At 35.1% G+C, this 21728-nt stretch overlaps 1 protein-coding gene across 5 annotated transcripts in view; it reads left to right on the forward strand.

Annotated features, from left to right (window-relative positions):
* LOC149298130 (teneurin-1-like) overlaps positions 1 to 21728 on the forward strand; it is a 203459-nt gene that overhangs the window by 26098 nt on the left and 155633 nt on the right. For 3 of the 5 annotated variants that reach the window (XM_089487772.1, XM_089487774.1, XM_089487773.1), the window contains exons 2-3: positions 480 to 764; positions 7664 to 7675. In XM_089487772.1, coding sequence (XP_089343898.1) covers positions 480 to 764; positions 7664 to 7675 — 297 coding nt within the window. The remainder of the gene's footprint in view (positions 1 to 479; positions 765 to 7663; positions 7676 to 21728) is intronic. The other 2 variants (XM_089487775.1, XM_089487776.1) reach the window with 1 other exon arrangement.

The raw sequence follows: 21728 nt of genomic DNA on the forward strand, positions 1-21728 counted from the left end.
ATGTCGTTCATCTGGTGAATTTCACGTTGTACAGAACAGTTAAATTATGAAAATTACAATTTGTTTAAAAATACAGATTAAAAAATGCCTTACTTATCTTTGTATTTGCTAAAATTACTTCCCATTGTGTTTAATTGATGGAAACAGTATATGCAGCACACTTAAATCCAATGACTACATGAAAATGTCACGAACATAATCAGTATATCAACACCTTTTTTCAAGACATATTAATGAATAATAGTCAAAAAATCAACTTTGATATTTTTGTCAACTTTGTACATTGTTTTAAAAATATATTGATTACATAATGTTTTTGTAAGACAGAGATACATTCGTAGAAATACATTATTTATACAGATTTTTTACAATATGTTCTTCAAGGACAGGATTTGTAGCACCAGCTTAAAGTAACAGTATGTTATAATCTAACAATTGTGTTCTACTTTTGACAGAATCATGGTCCTTATTTCTTTCAGAGATGGAATTCTGTGAAGCTCCACACATACTATGTTCTGGCTATCAGACCAACCTACACAGTGTTTCTGAGCATGGCTACCCAATTGAAATAGGTTCTGATGTGGATACAGAGACAGAAGGCGCTCCTTCGCCAGATCGTGCCCTGAGGATGTGGATGAGGGAAATGAAATCCGAACACAGCTCCTGCATGTCAAGTCGAGCCAATTCTGCATTATCCCTGACGGACACTGACCACGAAAGAAAATCTGACGGGGAGAATGGTAATGCAAAAGTCCATAAGATATGTTTTTCCTTTAATATTTCCAATAGCAATATGTATTTTCTGTTCCGACATGGGTTTCTGCATGGTATTTTATAAGCTGCTTTCACCGGTGTTTTTAATGTTTCTACTGGCAGAACCTTTGGAATACCAAATTCCTGCTATAATGATGACATTGCTCAGTCACATTCTACCAAAATGTCGTATGCACATGGCACCTAACGTAAATTCCATCCGGCATACAATTTGATAATGTAAGCTGCCAATAAATAGAAAACATGGTATGAGGAAAATAATATCAGTTGTGCAATTCGGGAACTTTAAATACATTTCACAAGTCAGTTTAACATAAAATACATATTTAGTATGTAGTATACATACAGTACTTCCCTGTCATCTAAAACTCAGTTGCTCAAATATTCTTTTTATGCATTCCGAGAAACAAATGGTTTCAATGAAAATGCTAAATCTCCGAAAGCTGGAGTAAAATTTTCTGAAGACAAGAGTTGACCTGGATTGGCGTCCATAGCGTCAGTGAACCTGTTATTATGCTGTCCTATTTCATAAGCAGACCAATATTGTTCTTTGTGCCAAGCATTTCTGGATACATTGCTGAGTAGAAAGGTTTATTCTTTGAATAGTCTGTGTAAGCTTGGAATGTGTTTCAGAAACATCTGGACAAGACAGTTGTCATCAATTTGCAGAAAGAAGGGCAGATGGGTTCATTGTTCAGTATCATGAGGATTTTTTTTCCTTTAGTCTATGTAGCACTTTTTACATGCTATATGGAATCAAAAGAATAACAACAGTTGTTTCAGGAATGTGTTACAGAAATGGCAGAAATGAGTGGTTTTGTTAAAATTCTGCCTAAAATTATAGTTACAAAAGACTACTTAAGGCGCTGGGGCATGCACGTATAGCAGAGTTAAAGGCAATCTTCTGTAGATATAAGAGAGGTGCCAATTATCTAGGTAGGACATTACGCTTTAAGTACAATGAATACATAAACATGCATTAGAATAGTGTTATGCGTGTTTTGAATGAATAAAAGTGACATGAACTGTGTGTATTATGTAGTTATGTTGTTTACATTATATCATATATCTCATTATGTCATCTTTGCACGCTCTCTAAGCCCCCTCCCTTTAGACCTACACATAATGTGTCCCCATTTCTTTGTAGCCTGTGCGGTGGAAAGAGGCCTTCATTTTAAGGTCGTCTTTGATCTAGACTCGATCCTGCGCGTACTTTACCTAGACATTATTAAGCAGAAATTAGCAGCTGAATCAACTCTTCACGTAATAATTGCAATGGGTACAAACATTTAAGCAAGATGTAGATAACTTAGGCCACAATATGCTAAGGAAAACTCACCCTAGCCCAACCTTATTAAATATACTGTCTTCAACTGTACAAAGTGTGCTTCCAGTGACACTTCCGTTCAGTTAGAAACATTATTATTGTATTGAGCCCCACTTGGAATAATGAAGCAGGTATTCATTAGACTGTACCAGAACTGTAGCGAACAGCAGCCAGATCCAATGCAATGAAATGTTGTGACCACCCACTGTCTCCCATTTACATTCATATTTTGTAGATGATGCTAACATATAGTCAGCTGTTAAGGTTGCCTGTTACCTATGACCCTCAATACAAGACCCTTGTACCGCGGTTTTGAATATGAATTACGTTATTTATTTAAAAAAAATAAACACACAAACATAATCTGATGTTTTTTTTGGGCTCCTAAAAAGCCCTCCTCACCCGGTGTTTCTTTCAAATTGTTATGTTCTAGACTACTTGTTATAGCCTGTCTACCCATTATACAGCGCCACAGAATATGATGGCTCTATATAAGACAATAAATAATAATAAAACTGCAGAAGCATAAGGGAAGCGATCACCTCTTAAAGCTCTGACGTGTGTTCTTACATAACTCGAGTACAATTGTTTACAATTTGTAAACAATATAAGATACTTTACATTTTTCTAATGAATTAATATATATATATATATATATATATATATATATGGAACAGGAGTATTGAGCAAACGTTCACAAAACCCATACATGTATTGTAAAACTGTGCCTTAAAATTTGTAATGCAAATAATAATAATAATAATAATAAAATCTTACATGAAACCTTGGTCTACCGGTGTTATTAAGAAGCACAGAAAATTGGCAAATTGTGTTTCCCATTGTATGTTCTTAGATGGCTTTTTGCTCTTGCACAGTGAAGCATCGTTTTCAAGTCTTATAAGGTATGCTGTTTCATATCCTCATATTAAGGTTGCTGCGATTAATCTTCTTCTGGCTTTGCAGAAGCTCCAGGGTGAAAGGCTCTTATTGAATGTTTTTCTGTGCTTTCTAAATATTCTGTCATTTGTTTAGAGCCTGCTTTGGTCGTATTCATGTAGATTTTCTAGATGGCTTTTTTTTTTTCTTTTATCTCATACCAAATGTCAGAGGACAGAGTGAAGTAACAATTACGATTTCTTATATACTTTGCTTCAAGCAATATTACTGTGTTCCAAGATCCAAAAATAATGAGAATATTGCAAAAAATAGTAGACTTTAGATACAAGTGTAAGTGTATAAAATGAAATAACTTTAACTGACTTGTATTTCACTGGCATTCATCACTGGAAATAATATTCACAGGTTTCAGGCTAATATATATTTCAATGTTTTATCTTTACTGGGAAGATTTACCTTGTTATTTGTTTGTTTTCGCTACATTTACGTTTTAAATTTTAATAGGGACAATGAAAATAGTTGTATATGGATCTCTCTGTCTTTAGAGTTTGATATATTGTTCAATTTTTCAACACAGCATACATTTTCTGATTATTCCTTTATCAGGAACTTTTCAGATCTATTCTAGACAAAATACTGTATGTGAAATATTGGATTTGCAAATATTGTTCTCTGGATGGAGTGGCCGACCATGTTGGTTGCCCCTTTCCACTCCTGCTTAATGGGGGAAATATCTGGTGCCTATGCAGAAGGAAGCCCACCGTTATGTCTTGGACCTTCAGTTTTTAGAAAAAATATTGGGGGGGGATATTAAAGGAATGTTTGTTCCCCTGCTGAATTGAGTGCCTGATACCATCAAGTCCTGTTTAGCATTTTTTTAATAATATTCATCAGGTGAAATACTGGCTGTTATTCTAAAAATAAATATTAACAACACACAATTAGAGCAAATACCTACTGCTTGAAGTTTTTAGTCAGAATTACTGTTTCTGAAAATTGTAAAAAAAATTGATTGTGTGAATGGAAAATTCTGTGGCTCCTTTTGCAGTTATAAAAGGAGTTGTGTAATGGAAGTCCACATACGTTATCTAATATGTATTGATATATGAGAGAGACATAGAAAAAGGTTATATAAATGTATATAACATATTAATAAATATGTATGTATATATATATATAAACCTTACTATAATATTGTTATAACTTAATATTGATTTCAAGCAGAAACAACTTAAAAACAACTTAACTTAATAACTTAATATTGATTTCAAGCAGATAATATCTATCAACGACTCATCCAGGAGGTCACCAAAGAACCCAGACTAGCATGTAAAGAACTGCAGGCTTCTCTTGCCTCTGAGTTCACAATTCCACAATTAGAAACTGGCTGTGCAAAAATGGCAAAATTGCAAGGCGAACCACTGATGACCAAGAAAGAACACAAAAGCTTGTCTAACATTTGCCAAAAAAAATTCTTGATCACCCGCAAGACTTTTGAAATAATATTCTGTGGACTGATGAGTCAAAAGTGGAACTTTTTGAAGACATGGGTCCTGTTACATGTGGCATAAGGACAGCATTGCACAATAGGAACATCATACCAACAGTCAAACACAGTGGTGGCAGTTTTGTTGCTTCAGGACCTGGAAAATTTGCCATAATTGATGGAACCATGATTTGTGCTCTCTTCGAGAAGATCCTGAAGGAGAACGCCTGCCCATCAGTTGATGACCTAAAGCCAGTGGGCCAAAATTCCTCCACAGTGATGTAAAAGACTCATTGCCAGTTTTGGCAAACGTCTGATTGCAGTTGTTGCCGTCAAGCGTGGCACAACCAGTTTTTAAGGTTAGGGGAGCAATTACTTTTTCACATGGGTAATATAGGTTTTGATTAATTCTTTACCTTAAATAAATTAAAATCATTTATAAACTGCATTTTGTGTTTACTCACGTTGTCTTTGTCTTATATTAAAATTTATTGGATGATCTGAAAAACAAATACACAAAAACAGAAGAAATCGGGAAGGGGCATATACTTTTTCACAGCACTGCATCTTTAATAAGCCTGTTCTTCGTAGTTTGGATTCTTTTGTTACATTACACTATTTCCTCGTGTATTGTTTTACTTTCAAAACCTGCACATCTTTTGTTCATCTGTAAGTTTTCATTCCATTTATAAATTGATTATTTTCTCTTCTATAATGTGAACAGGTGCATTCATGTTTTGCTACCATTGATGTGCTTCAGACTTCAATGCATTTCTCATTATTTTGCCCAGCAGCAATTTTGGTCTTTCTATGTAGCTTTACTATATATTTGTGTTTGATTTCTTCCTCCCAGAGCTCTGCTCCTGTGGTTTATACTTTTCAGTCAGCTGCACATATTACATCTGCTGTCTTAGCAAAAGGCTGTGCTCATAAAAGTGCTCATTTGTATATTCTGTTGATATGGTTAATTTTTTTCCTATCTTAGCTATAGACAGATAATTGAAACAATAGATAGGCTAAAAAAAGAAGACGTTGCCCTAGGGCCAGAAATCCAAAAATGTATTATGTGCCACTTTATAGCATATAGTATGTGATGCTAGTTGAAAGAATGTTTGTTTGGTAATGTTGCCTGCTTTGACATATGGATACACCGATATAGATATGCCCTGTTTGGGAGAAGACAAACCACGTGTGCTTGCAAATTAACACCTTACTGCCTTTGCTGGTGGCATCTGGAGATCTGCCCTTGATCAGTCGTAGGGCAGCATTCAGCCAAAATACACCACTAACAACGCCCACATACTTTAACCCCTTAAGGACAATGGGCGGTCTGTAAACAACAATGCATTTTGAGCCCGTACATGTACGGGCTTTGTCATTAAGGGGTTAAGTATTTTATGACCAACTTTGCACTTCTCTTCAACAGTAAATAATAAAAAAAAATTCTGTCAGTTTGGTGTTGAAAGTATTAAAAGAACTGCTCAATCTTCAGAATCCATTAGCGGGTTTATACCAGATTAGCTGTCAGAGGGGTTCTAAAGACATTTTAAGGAAAGTGCAAGGAAGCACAGAGCTCTATCAAGGTAGAAAATGATGCTAGCTATTAAAATAAATGTTTCAATCGAGATAGGGTGTGCTGCTACCATAAGATATATCAATGACAAGTATCATTTTTAATGTGGTTTATATGTATATATCATTCTAAAACACCTAGGCTGACTAATGGATTTTGAACAATTTGTTACAAGTGGTTTACTATATACAAAGAAAACAGTCTAATATAAGCAATTTTAAGAATATATATATATATATATATATATATATATACACCTTTGTTTTATCACAAATGTAAAAAAAGCAAATACAAATGATACATAAAAGATAATTTCCACTAATGGGATATAGATCTTCAAACATGATATCTCAGGATGAAAGCATTATACATTATGTAATACTGTTACAAAAGATAAAACTTAAAAAAAAGCTCCTGTAATCCAGACCAATACTATCCCCTGTTTCTATGGGCTGAGAGTTATTGGAGTAGATCTTGCTTCGCTCAGGTTCCTTAGATGATTGAATAAAACCCTTTGGTGTGCAGATATCAAGCAAGTCCATGGATAGCCAAAACGAAATGGGACACAGAAGGGCAATTCAAATAAAAAGTAAACATCCATTTAACACTTTTGTGATTGGACTGTTTTTGAAATGTTGTACCCTTCGTGACATTGCTGGGGTTTTTGTGTTCAGCTGTAACTTTCTTCTCCCTCATGTCTTTCTTTAGATACCAGGTGTATTTTTTTATTTGTTATTATTTTTAAGTATTCGAAAATGTTTAACTGGATGGTTCTTCTTATGATACCATGGTGACATCATATTTTATATTTTTAGTATTTTATATTTACAGGGCTCCATTGCCCTGTATTGCTGACAGCAGGAGGGTCTGGACAGAACCTCTAGGAACCTTTTTTACTTTCGTTAGTTCTGGCCGGCAGAAGGGGGTGCCGCCATCTTGGCTAAGCAATCCTCCCTTCTAATACGGCAGATGTGATCAAACTGGAGAGGGATCACATGGTGCCCCTGCAAATTTTTTGGGTGTTGCTGAATTCCTCCAGGATGGCAGGCACATCAATTCACGTAAACTGCATGTTTTTCCTGTAACGTAAGGTGATTGTGCTCCCAACAGAGATTTTTTTAAGTTTGATCATCTTAACAAAATCTCTGTTGGTAGCACGATCACCTCTTGTGTCTTAAAAGTTTATAAAACCACACAACTAGTTTCACATGTCCAAATGCTTCCTGAATCATCACAAATGTGTATTGTATCCCTTCATTTGTAGCCTAAGCATTAATTCAATAACAATGGATTCAATGTTATATTTTTACTAACCTGTTGAATTACAAGTAATTTGCATTTTGCGTTGTTCTGGTACATCTATAACTGCAATTACTGCACCTTTTCAATTGTAGTATCCTGCAGGTTAAAGGACCAGGTCTCATTTTTAGCATGGCTCCACTAGGTTAACAACCCAATTGCTTTTAGGAACAACAGGGCAATTGCTTTTAGGAACAACAATTTAAAGACTTTCCTCTGTTTCTTCCTTCTCGTCCGCACACATCATAGATACATAACAAGGACCATTGCTTTATTACTCCTATAGCTGCACCACTGACAAATGAAGGCTGTACCATGGGTCACTGAAAATTAAGTGTAAAGAAATAAGCCTGGCTCTTATTTGGTACCCAGCGCCAAGACTGGGTGTACAGCAAGAGATGTGCTTTGATTTAAAAAAAAAACGTTCTCTTTTGCATGAAAAATCTATATGTGTAAAGCAATGTCCCATGTTACAGTCAGCTGGGCCAGTCCTAAGGTTTTTTAGCTTCTTATAGCACCCTAGGCAAACCTACTGGTAAGGTAGTAAAGAACCTGCCAGCTCAGAAGCTGCCTAGGTTGCCTATATGGTTAAGGCTGGCCCTTGCAGGTAGTAAGAACTTCGTATCAAATCCAAAAAATCTTACATCATTTTTGCAATATTTGTAGTCCATTGTATTTCAAAGGTTTAACTATGCGAACATGTTATTATTAATGGAATGGAATGAATAAGCCCAATTTTAGAAACCAAACTGTTAATTCACATACTCTCCAATGTAAAATACATCAGGTGGTTGAATATTGTTATATTACATTCGAAACATACATACATTCCATTAAATAGAATTGTCATTCCCTCCTTCTAAATATGAGGCACATATCCCATGTCAATTCCTTGTCATTCGGTTTCCCTGATTTCAGACTTAAAACGAGTGCATTTTGAAATAATGTCACCTCTATAAGGGTGTATCGATATAAAATGCTTGCATTTGTGTTCTAAATATTTGTTCACCTTCAGCAACGTTTGTGGAGGAAACCAACAAAATCACTACATTTTTCTTCTTTTCATTAAGTCATTTGAGCAAAGAAAACACTGTGAACGAGGTCTTGGAACAACAGGGTTAAACTGTCCAACATCATGTTGCCAAGACAACAACCATAATTTCACAAAGTCACTGGACTGGATTAAATGGCAGGTCCCATTGATTAGCAAATCTCAGATAGATTACAAACATGAAAATAAGATAAGGGCAGTCATACGTTTTATTGCTGCTTATAATATAGGGCCTATATATCTATAGGCCTATATATTTATTTTCCCTCCAATTTATGCAACAATTATTATTCAGTTATTTATTTTTTCTCTAGCATTTAATCCAGCCCCCCAGCCCCATCACTTATGTGCATACTCGAATTCATTTATGTGCCATTTCAAATTTATTGCAATTTGTCTTTAAAATACTACTATTATTCAAAGAGAAAGATACTAATGAATGAGAGACTGCAGTATTTGCTGTCCAAAGACCTCTTGACTCTTGAAGTGTTATGCACACCGATGGCATCTCTCTTTTGTATGGGCTCCTCATGGAGGAATTGAACCCAGACTTTCCTTTTTAATTTCTCTAATTTTGTTATACACCCACCATCAGTAACAAACACACTAGGCAGCTAGGCAGATATATTCATTTTTGTTCCCTTACATTAATAAACTAGAGAATGCAAATACAATGGTCTCTATTTTTATTTATTAGTGTGTTTTCCTTTGAGTGATGATAGTGAGGAGTGTATCTCATACTTTGTTTGTTTATGGGTTTGCCCCTCAAATTCCGGCCTGTCTATCAGTGTGTATTGTTATTATCTTGAACATAACAGTAAAACCTACTGTAGCTACTTCCAGATGGGCAGAAATATTTTTAGGGTTATACACTAGAGAAGAACATGCAAGAAATGGAAAACCCCCAAGCCTCGACTCACCATTAGCACGTAACCATCTGCTAGATATGCATTAAATTCATTAAAGTTGGTGCAACGGTACCTTTAAGAGGTCATTTGTGAAGGACTACTTCATATATAGTGAGATATGTAGACAGATAGACAAACTCAAAACTATGCGCATATACATGTGTGGCGACACTGAATATGCACCTTGAATTGTTAAAGCTTCAGCCGCTATTCAGCTGCAAGGAAATATCACACTGACCAGAAACACTTAGTGTCACTTGAATGCACCATCGATTCTCTGATAAGCAGCATTTTCTTCATTCATCTGTCTCAATAAACCAAGGGAGATTTTTTATGACAATTCCCCTCGGCAATGAAACTTTGTTTGTAGATCTGTGACCCAAAAGAACCAAACACTTCTCTACAAATTGTATCAATGCTAAAACCACTTCTCGCATTTGTTCTAGCAGAAGTACCTGGGTATATTTTATAATAACCTGCCATGAATCTTTATACATCAACGATTGACAAGAGCAAGTGTTGATTTTTTTTTTCTTCAGTTCCTATCATTTTTTCAAGGTCAGAGAATATGAAATTTTTATTTTAGGCATTTTTTGAAGATGAATTTAAATGTGTTTGTTCACTCTGAAAGCCTTGGCTTGAGGATGAATATATGCTTAGGAAATCTAAAAAGCCCACTGGTGGAAGTGAAAATCTGATCACTGGGTAAAGGTGGGTTGTTTTATATTCAACCCTGTCAATCAATGTTGTGTTGCAACAGCTTTCAAAATGAGTTAAATATTACGAGAATAAAATGTCAGTTCAATAAGATTATTTGATTAATATTTTAATACATCATTGGAGCAACGCATGCAAAAGATGATGGCATTTGATAAATCCACATCTTTGAATTTCTTCCTTGAATTGACTTTAATCTCAGAGATTAATTCATGACTTTCCTGTCCATTTATAGAAAACGAAGGTATTACAGGAGATTTAGGGTCACCTTGTTGATGTGACCCTATTGTGGGTATGATGGCTTGAAAGATGTCAACTCAAAACAGACAAACAAAAATGTGTTCTTTATGACTGCATTATCACTGGACATGATGTCTAGCTATTTTAACTTAAATAATTTCAACAGCATTTCTTTTTTTTCTTTTTGGCTAAATCCACAAATGTAAAATCCCTCTTCACATTGCTTCATTGCTAAAGGTGTGCACCTAAAATCAAATTAGTCTCATTTACATGTTTAATGTTGTAAATGTTCGGTTCACAGACCCGATTATGAAATAAAGGTGTGAATTAGATAAAAAAATGTGCTCCAATTATGTATTAGAATGGTTAAAAAGCATTCTTAAGTATGCTCGTTTGAGGGGGGGCGGAATATTAAAAGATAAAGTAAGCTTTCAAACCTTTCTGCTCGCTTCTTCATGTCTAATCATCTGAATGTAGACAACTTTGTTAGTAAGTAGCCATCAGACCTCTTTGTAGCATCACATCTAATTCTCATGACGTCTTGCTGCTTAAACAGCACATCCACACTTGTGTCATTGGGATTCTCAGTGTTATAAAGGATCTTCCTCTTCTCCATGGTCTAGTTAGACATTAAGCGACTATTGCTGAGACATTTTTTCCAAATTTGTAATAAATAACTGAAGCGCTTAACCAGACCAACTTAGTATAATGGTAAAATGAGAAAGTGACTAACTTTGTCCTGAAGAAACTTTGATGAATGGAGCACATGATTCCGAGAGTAACTGAATTGTTTAGACCAAACAGTCCTGGTAGACCTATGACCTTATTAATTAGTAAAAATAGTCAAAACATACATCAAAAAGGTTAATCATATGCATCACTGAATCTTGTAAATTGAGGGCCTTCCCAGTGTTGGCATTCAGGATAGTGGTGTAGGAGAGACTCATGTGCAGTTTGTCTGCTTCCAAACAACACTGCCATATTCTATTTACTTTAATGACATATGAAGACTTTTTAAAGATATATATCAAAGGAGCCATTCATGGATCTACTTATCTACTATTTTTGTACTTTTACCTCCTTGTACTTTCTTGTTAGTACAGAACAGTTCTCCTATCCAGCCTTTACCTTATGAATAATGTTTTTATGATTGAATAAATATAATGGCTCAGCAAAGGAATGAATTCAATGTATTGATTATCTTACAGACTGGACTAGACTATTAGACTGTGGGACCTGTTCACCAAAAAGTAAGATCCGTTTTCTGCTTAATATTTTCCTTCCTAACATGATGTCAGTAACAGTTAATAGCACATCTCTCTCTTTCTAACCACCAGACTAAGAAACTGTATATTGTTTTCCATTGTCCATTACCAACTCATCAGTTCATTGCTTGTCTTTGTGTCTAGATTGACATGTAAATAATTCATATGTGCTAACTCTCTTTAGTCTCGATGATCAAAACCATACAGAATTTTTTTGCTACTGTTACTTCCATAACTACATAAACCTCATTATATATTATACATTATAAATGTACCTACTGAAGAACTGACCACATATAATGAAAATGACCATATTAATTTGCCAAATTCTCATAAAAAACAGAGAGTTTGTAGGTATGAGTTAAACCCTCTGTATGTTTTAGTCTACAAAGCACTGTTATTCTTTTTATTAACTTTCACTTCCACTTTAATTTGGGTTTCCGTATTAATTTAAAGTGTCACTGCTTTGACGTGTCTCTGTTAACAGCCAGATGTAAATTGTCTTTCTATCATCTGCTAGATGTATTGTGACAACATATATTGTCTTTTATTGTCTAATAGCATGTTGGATCTTTTCAGATGGGTCAGTTCAATAGCATCCATCCTTTAATAAGTGTCACTTTGCACATTGTCAAAAAGAATGATGAGACCCCGCTGTGGAAGCTGTCACTACAAGTTATTGCATCCGTCCTCTGACTCATTGCGTTTCTGTCTCTAGGAAGCAGATTTAGTGGCAGGAGACTGTGACAACAACAATAAGAGTGTCTCACGGACAAACTTTAATACTTGTTTTTTGGATTTTTCTTCTTAAGTCCAGTATCGTTATTGGTACCTCCAATCTGATTTAATCTGAAGCAAAGACCTCTGAGGTCCCGAAAGGCTTATGTTACTTTACTTTTTTCCATGTTAGCCCGATAAAAGCTATAGACTTTAACTAAAGAATATTTTGTTCTAATATGGCTATATCCATTTTTCGTTACTGCTAAAGTAGTACAAGATCAATGTAGAATGCTGATGAATGGTTATCTAAGAAAAGTAACTGTTTTTTTATTTTTCTCCTTTGATACATTTGATGAAATTCCTTCCTACTGATTCTTATATAAGATGTTAAGCAAGAACTCCCACCATACTCTTATATCCTTTGTTTTTTTTCTTTGCTTAGTAGGAATATGTATGGAATATTTATAACAAAAAGTTCTATAACTGGTAACTTTATTATTTTTTGTGCTTTCACCTACCCATAATCCTCTGTTAGGAATCTGGTACCTGAATGTAGCACATATGATGCAGCATGCGATGTAATAACGTAGATGACACACAAGATATTAATCAGTATAAATAATTAGCCACAAATGGTACAAAACATCCTTACACAAGCCATATGTTTTTCGCAGAAGTTGCTAATTTTCTGCTCCAAGTAACAAAAACCTATTTAGTAACCAAAGCTAAGTAACCTGCTGAGATTACAAATATGACACCTATGGAAAACAAAATAAAAATACGAAAGAAGCGGCAGTCATAGGAAAAAATAATCAGGTAATTCTCTCTGATTACCATAAGGCAGACCTCGTATCGGAATTACAAAAGCAAGATAACCAAGTGTTTGCGTAAAACATCTTATCCTAGTAACCTAATAAAGCCATGACATTATGAGCCTCAGGGAGCTTACCATTTACTTTTTATTGTATTGCATGTATAATATTAGTTTTTGTATTTTTTTTCATTTGTTCATTAACTTGGATTCACTTGTAAGAAAGAGTCTAAAGATATACTAATATCCAAGCAGGAATATTTTTGGTTATGATGAGTGAATGAAAATAGCTAGGTAATTTTTAGAGAGTGTTTAGTCCCCCTACACCCCAAATCTTTTACAAGTCGTTTGACCAAAAAAAGACCCCCAAAATACTTTCTATTTCTAAATATTCAACAAAGTAAAGCATTATCTATTCAAGTTGTGAAGAGGGTATTTGCAATAACACATGGAGATAGGGCAGGAAAAATAATAAAATATGCAACAATAAGAACATCGGCTCTGCATAAGTAGGCATCAAATCTGATAGTGGGTCTGGATCATATGAATATAACAGGAAATTCTTGGAAAATATAATCTAATTTTTAGCCCACTGGAAAACATGTAGGGAAAATAGGATAACCCATAGTATGAAATCGTGTTAAAGACTGATTAACAGGACTCCCAGTAATGGAGCTGTGTATCAGCTGATGGGTCAGGGAGGTCTCACTTAGCTGCACAGCTATTACTCACAGACGAGCCGCTACACTATCAACGGGCTCTGTACTTACATTTCAGTCATACCAACAGTCTTTGGGATTTATGGAGCATAAGGACAAAGAGGCCATAAAAAGGTAGATGGGTCTGTGGGTCCTATTTATAACAGAAATAAGACAGACTAACTAGAACATTTGATAAAACATTTAAATGTTAGTGACACATATTTAATTGCATTAATATTTCTTGCTCACATTGATGGGCATATGTTTCTTCTACATGGCCAGTTGGGTATGTTTGTAAAAATGCACGTTGTTAAACAGCACAGTATTTTTCAAACGGTTCTTCAGGAAAAGAGGCCAATTACAAGTACAAATGGAGGAGCCGGTTTTCTCAAGAGAGATTGTCATTCTTTGCAAGGCCAGTAGCACTCTGGAATGCACTGCACATGATGATGGTGACCACATTTTAAGAACGGACTGGGTTTATCTTTATCAAAGTATTTTTTCAGCTTTACAATGTAAAAATATATTAGACTTGTGCATTCTTATTGGGGAGAACATAACAATGAACATGAATGTTGCATTTTTGTTGTTTAACGAACAAATGAATATGGCGGCGGGTAAACATTCACGAAGACAAAGACGCACAACACAAAGAATCTTAATTTCTTCGTATATGTATTTGCATATATATATATTAGGCTAGCCTATTAATTAAGACAACATTCATAAATATCTCCTACCTAATCTTGCTAGTCCCTTCCCCCATACAAGTCACTGCCTCTAGCATATCTTAAGTCTTCTGTAGTTTAGCAGGGTTTAATACAGGAATCCGTAGGAATGCGCTATGATTTAAAGGTCCATAAAAGTGACTCTATTGGTCACCAGTAGGGGCCTTGTCTGGCATCAACCAATGAAGTGCAGCTGCTAAAAAACCGGCAGAAAACAATGAGAAAAAGGTATACGAATATTTGAACCCGAAACTAACGCGCAAATATTGGTAGAACACAATGACTTTTTTTCCCGAAGATGAACACGAAGTACAACACGAAGACTCCGCCGGTGCCCAAGTCTACAATATACTGTATATCTCTCTAGAGAATGCTGAGTTTCTTAAAACTTGTAAGCTACATTCTAATATCTCACGAGACTCATATTAAATTTCCTTTAATTGTTTTACCAATAAACTCTGAAGTGAAAAATCATAAACTGTTAAACCTGGTATTCCAGAATCCTGGAAACAAAAATGTTATTAGTCAGAAATATAGTCATTGACAAATTATAGTTAGCTATACTGTGTCTGTCACAAGAGCTAGTCTTAAGAGCTGTGACTGATTGGTGAGGCATTACAGTTTTTTATTGGTTTGCCCAAGTTAACTTAAATAAATACTTTACAAAATCAATCTGTTGCTGACTCAATGAGAAAGACACGTTTCAATTACTCACGTTTAGCGTTGTTCCACTATGGGAAGACTCATAATTTGTATTGCTTCTCTCAAGTCTAAGTAAATATTTTTAGTGTTAGTAGCATAAGTTGCCACTTTAAAATCTAAAGATTAATTTACATAACTATATCGGCATTGGCAGTTTAAAGACACCAGAACAGGCTGTTAGCAACATAATTTTAGGTAATGGTACTTCTAAACCCTACAAATCCAAAGCGTAAGTACTGCATAATAATAATCATCCAAAAAACGGAATCCTTTATTACCAAACTGATTTGAACATACAAAATGAAGTACATTAGGCATTATGTACCTTAGACATTATTTGCATTATTTGAAGTTCTTCAAACAAGTGGACTGATTTCTATATTGTTTTACTTATCGTTTATAATTGTAAATGGCACTTCAGGGGTCTCTGTTGTTATCGCAAAAGGTAGAACTTGCAACTGTAGCACTTGCGACCCTTTAATCTTACCCCCTACAAAAGCTTGGAAACAGAAGTCTTTGCCAGAGCCAATTTGTGCCCAAAGTTCAAAGAAAAGGGTGCTCTAGGAGTTAAGTTATGGTGGAACTATAAACAATAGTTCCAATGAAAGATGTGTTTTAGCTTGTTGTACTAAACATGAAATATGCTACAACATTCATGTATTATGGTTTCTCCTTTTAATAATTATGTTGTCTTTCATTGAGCAATGACTACTGCTTCTAGTTTGCATTGTTTAAATATCCAGTTTACTAATTCACCTTGAGCATCTTACCTGTAAATATCTAGATGAGTTCTCCAGGCAATGGCCCTACCTACCATTTGTTAAATAGAGTAAGTAAGTATCTGTTTAACCAGGCAATTGTACAATTGTGAATAATCATTGGTAAATACTAAGCCATTAAAACCCCTATGCAATTTGGGCTTTAGTTTTGTATCCTAAACTCATTGATGTAGTGGTGACCTGATGTAAAGCACAGTTCATGTTTTCCTTCACCCTTTTCTGCTGGAGCCATTGGAGGGTCTACTTGGCCTTGTGCTTTGGTCATTGTTGTGCTGGAAAGTCCAAGAGCACATATAATAGCTGTGATCAAACAATCATTTAAAAGTGTACATAATATGAGCAGCTTCTTAGGGGCCATCAACAGTCCATGGTATGCCAATAAGGTACAGTGTTATAATGTTGCGTTAATAATGAAATAAATATACATTTTCCCAAGTCTAACACAAACTAGAGACAAGGTCCTTTTGTGTGCACGGCCCCTAAAAACCCAGATCTATAGCTCATCTTCCGGAACTACCAGAGTTAGGGATTCTCAGATAAATACCAAAGAATGAAGCACTGCTTTTATTTGTGCCCAGGACCCACAGTTTATTGTCACTGCCATGCATCATATAATCCCTGGTTCCCTAAAAAAATGTTTCTTTCTGTCACATGACTACAGGAGTCAGATAAACCTTTGTTTGCATAATATTTAACCCCTTCAAGACCGGGACGTACCTGGTGCTTCCGGGTCATAGGTTACCGCCAGACCGGGACGTACCAGGTACGTCATCGATGATGCGCAATCCAGCGTCGCTATGAACGCTGGGATCATGAAGGGTGGCTGCTACTGACCGCTGGGTGCCCCCAGCGATCCGTAGCAGCCACTCCCCCTCAATTCCGTGCACGTGATCGCTTTGAAGCGAATCACGAGCACGGAATTAAAATATTTAAAAAAAAACTGCGGTCTTCAAGGGAAGACGCAGTACGCAAACGCCGGTCCTGAAGGGGTTAAGGGCAACGTTTAAATCACTCAATACACTTCAGGCATTCAACATTATTAGTTGCATTAATCTCAATGCTTAATTTATTTATATAAGGGTAATATTTAGTAGCTTAGGTAAAACAGTACCTGTAAAAATATTAATAGCTTTATTCCAATATATAGATATAGATATATCTAGATATAGATATATCTGTACATAGATATAGATATATCTATATATAGATATTTATATATATATATATATATATATATATATATACATGTATATATATATACATATATGTTACTTGGTTCATTTAAATTGAATGTGATTTTTTATCAGCCATCTACAAGGTCATACAGAGTAATTGTCTTTCTGCTACTATTCCCTCTTTACATTCCTACCTTGTACTGTTAACAGTAAAGTATAAAGTGTTCATTTTAAATGCAAATCTTATCTGTTACCTATTTCCCAAAACAATCTTACCACATTAACACCTATAATAGGCAGACTTAACTTAAAAGTTTTGAAGACATTCATTTTGGAAAAAAAATATATAAAACATTGAGTATCCTTTATTTAAAATATTAATATATGCTAATAAATACTAGTTTTCAAGGGAGATTAACATTCTGTTGATATAACAACTAAACAATTTTGTGAAATTCACATTAGGTGTGTTTAGCAACTGTATAATTAAAGCTAATCAAGCAATGACCTTATATTGTTGATTCACAATGGAACATAAATCAATATGTTTTAGGCTAAGCTACAATTAACAGGTGCGGTAATATTTTGATAAATTAAATATGACTACTGTAATCATCTGGATATATTTACAGTTCTCTTAATGTCTGACTCATTGCCATTCTGTGGCTTAAAATAGCCAATAAATACAGTAAAAGGTGCTTATCCATCCAATGAGAAATTTGATTTCATGGTATTCAATGTGGCTGAATCACCAAGAAGTAAGTTATTTATCTGGCTCATTCATCAGATGTATTCTGCATAATTTACCATTAAGGGGTATTATCCCACAAATGGCAAGAATTTTTAAGACAAATAACAAGCGCCGTGCTGACGCTTGTTTTAACAAAAATATGAAGCATCTATATCAATTCATAATATATTAATTTAGCATACAACAAAAACAGTGCAGAAGGATCAAACTAATAGCAATGTCTTCAAACATGTTACTCTTAAACTTCATACTTTAAGAATACACTATAGATGAATGGTGTTCATCGTGTCCTCTCTTTCTCTGACTCCTTTCTGTTCAAAGGGATCTGTTCAGGAAAAGAAGAGTTAACAACTTGAAGGAGAGCTGGTTGGCTCTGTATAATGGATAGTTCACATAGATAAGTCAGTGAGATTTAGTCTCCTTACCCATTGAATTATACATTATACAGGGTCAGCTCAGCCCTTCTTTTTGGAGAAACATCTCAGTGTTGGCCCTTCATAGTGATGTGAGGAAATTGAAACAGCAACTCTCCTGTCGGCTCTCCCTTTAGTGAATAGACAGTTGTTAATTAAATTTTTTTCCTGCTATTCCCCTAATAATGTATGTTTTTTGACTCCTTGCAATTATTAAAAGCTGTGAAAAAGTTATAAAGGGTAACATACAAATGAAACAGTCGCCTAGTATACAACTCATTTCTGGAAACCATCAACTGTAATTGAGCCAAATGTACTTGGGTGGGAAGATCAGGAACTCCTGCCATGTTGCTTGTACTTCTTGAGACACTCACAGCAAACAGCTATTGTTTCCGCAACAGATTAAGCAGATATCCTGATTCTTTCATGGACTCTGGAAACACAGTAAAATTGTAAACGGTCCCATTTGGCTAGACGTTCCTTATAATTGAAATCCTTTTTTTAGCTTTTATCCATTTTATTGTGGTATCCTCCTGAATTCCATGATGTATTTTCGTTTGTGGACTGGCGCCCAGAAATGCAATGAAAGTTAGATACTGTTTTTGGAAAATTCCATTTAGATTTTAAATCATTTCTTCCTTGCCGATCATAGCCAAGGCAAACATTTTTTTTTTGCCAGCTATGTGATGGGCAATTTTCCACTTTTGTCCAAATGGAATATCCTTTAACAATGTTGCTTTTGTTGCCAAGACCTCTAAATTGTATCTGACTAAGGATAATTCAAATTTCTGTCTATGGCATGGAAGCCAGATTTGGTATTCCCATTGCTATTGCCTTCAGTTGATATTAATGACAAATTAGAGTCTTTATTTGATTCAAGATACATGGTTGATTATGATATCGCAAGGGTACAGGGTGAGTAGCATGTAGGACTGGACTGGGACCAAAACCTAAAAGGTATTTGTCCAGAACTAATCTAGACATTTCTGCCATAACATTATCATATGTGGCAATGCTTTTATATATTATTAGAGAATTTACCTGGTGGTCCAAAAGATCTGTCTAACTGGGTAGCTGGTTTGTATTTACTAGAGCACCATAAGCTGGAACCTAGCAGTGTTAAAGCCAATCTCGGAAAAAGAGCAGCATCAGTTTACAATATCATACTTTTGAAAAACCTTTAGTACCCTTATGGTATTAACCTTGGTTACATTTATTGTTAACATTTAACAATATTATTATAGAATAATGTTATAAAATGTCTTTAAATGCATCAGTGAAAGGGACTTGTCACTCCTATCTGAGTAGATATCAATGGCTGCTTTTCTTAGTAAAACAATGATCAATCTCTCTATTATGCAACCAAAGGTATAGATACCGTATTTGTTCGATTATAGGACAACCCTGATTATAAGACAACTCCCCAAAATGTGAATATTAATTTAGGGGGAAAAAAAGAATATAAGACTGCCCTATAGAAAAAAATGTTTTACTAGTAAATATTAACTCACATGCAAACTATTTTTTATATTTAAGAAAAACTATGATTGAGAAAAATGATTTTTTTTTTCATTTCCTTTGATTTGTCAACCTGCCCCCAGTTAAGCACATCTGCCCCCCAGGCTTGCCGCTCTGCCCCCCAGACATGCCTCATACCCCATTTTATGCCATTCTGCCTCCCTGATATGTCACTCTGCCCCATATATTCCTTATACTCCATATATGCCACTCTGCCTACAAAAATGGCTTTTAACCCCCTATATGCCACTATGCCTACAGAAATGCCTTTTAAGCCCCTATATGCCACTCTTCATACAGAAATGCCTTTTAACCTCCTTTATGCCACTCTGCGCACCCCCAACTTACCAGTGCTTCCCCAGACTCATCCTCCGTACTTCAGACTCCCTGGTGTCTAGTGGGGGCAGCCGATGGACGTCTGCGCGTCATAGAAGCCCTGGCGGAAGTTCCAGCAGCAGCGGAGGTTGTCTGCATCCATCGCAGAGGCTGCCAGAGGCTGATCCGGGTCCCCTGCAGCGCTGCGCGGGATCTGGATCTTAGTCTTGTAGTCAGACCTCTATTTGAGGTCTGATTATAAGACGACCTGGAATATAAGACAAGGGGTATTTTTTAGACTATTTGCTCTGAAAAAAAAATAGTTTTATAATCGGGCAAATACGGTAATTGTTTTGGGGCAGAAAAAAACATGTAAAGCTTTCACGCATGTAGATCAAGTGCAGAAAGTTGATCTAATGCCAATTTGCTGGCATTATAAGAACACATATGGGTTCTTTCTCTTTTGCCTTTAATGTCTTCACGTATCATTTTTATCCATAATGGATACACATTAAGCCAGCAATAAATGAGTAAGATGCATATGTTTCTATAGCAACAGATATGCCGCTTCAGTCTACCAGTCGTAAATTTGTGAGAACTTGCAATCCAATGTTTTTATTAACTAACCAATATGTGTTTTTTCTTGTGAAAACCCCCTGAATGATTACACTAATGTTTATTGTTATATATATGTGTATATATATATATATATATATATATATATATATTCATCATCCATTTCACACTTTTTGACTACCGTCACAAACAACTCTTGCCTTGTCCCAACTAAAAAGGGGGAGAAAAAATCAGAAATACCATTTATCTTTAATGTATGATTTAATTTACTACCTATTGAATCTTATTTTAGAAAGTGTAGGCATGACGAGTAAAAGCCTGTGCTACATTGTCTATCCAAATTGTGCATGGAGACAAAGACCGCTCTTATTCTATTTACTGCTAAAACAATGTATGTTTAACACCAAAATGTGGTATATTGGAATAACATTTTACTGGAAATAATATTATAGATAAGTAATAATTATATAAAAAAAAAAGTTTATAAAAATGATCACCAAATTGTTTTCACAGACAAGCAAACATTTTAAAGTTCATAAATAAAATAACAAGGAAACTAACCTTTCAAATATTGGAAATTCATCTGTGCAGAACAGTAGTTGCTTTTTGCGTTTGGTTATTTATTTTTACTGTTTTCTTCTCTTCTACTCCAGTCTTGAGTGGAAAAACAACAGACTGCCAAAAACTGACAAGTTACCCTTTTCTGGGGGGCCATAAACTCTTATGTTTTAAATTTAATGGTTGAAAGCTATATTTTTCGGAGTCTGGACACAGACTTTTTGAAAGACCCGTAAAGACTGCCATTTCATTTTTATTATTTCTGCTGACAGTAATTCTGTATTTTAAAAATTATTTCCTAGCATTTTGGAAAATGTTAGTAATGTTGCAACAATTCTTGCCACTGGCCTATTGAAAGATCTGCAAAGGTTTTTACAACCTTTGTGCCAAGAAATTTTGCAATTCATTTTAACGGTTCATAAAAGATAACAATGGAAGAGAGGC

This window comes from Sceloporus occidentalis, unplaced genomic scaffold (assembly GCF_023333645.1).
Source record: "Sceloporus occidentalis isolate IW3139 unplaced genomic scaffold, rSceOcc1.0.p SCAF_34, whole genome shotgun sequence".
Lineage (NCBI taxonomy): Eukaryota > Metazoa > Chordata > Lepidosauria > Squamata > Phrynosomatidae > Sceloporus > Sceloporus occidentalis.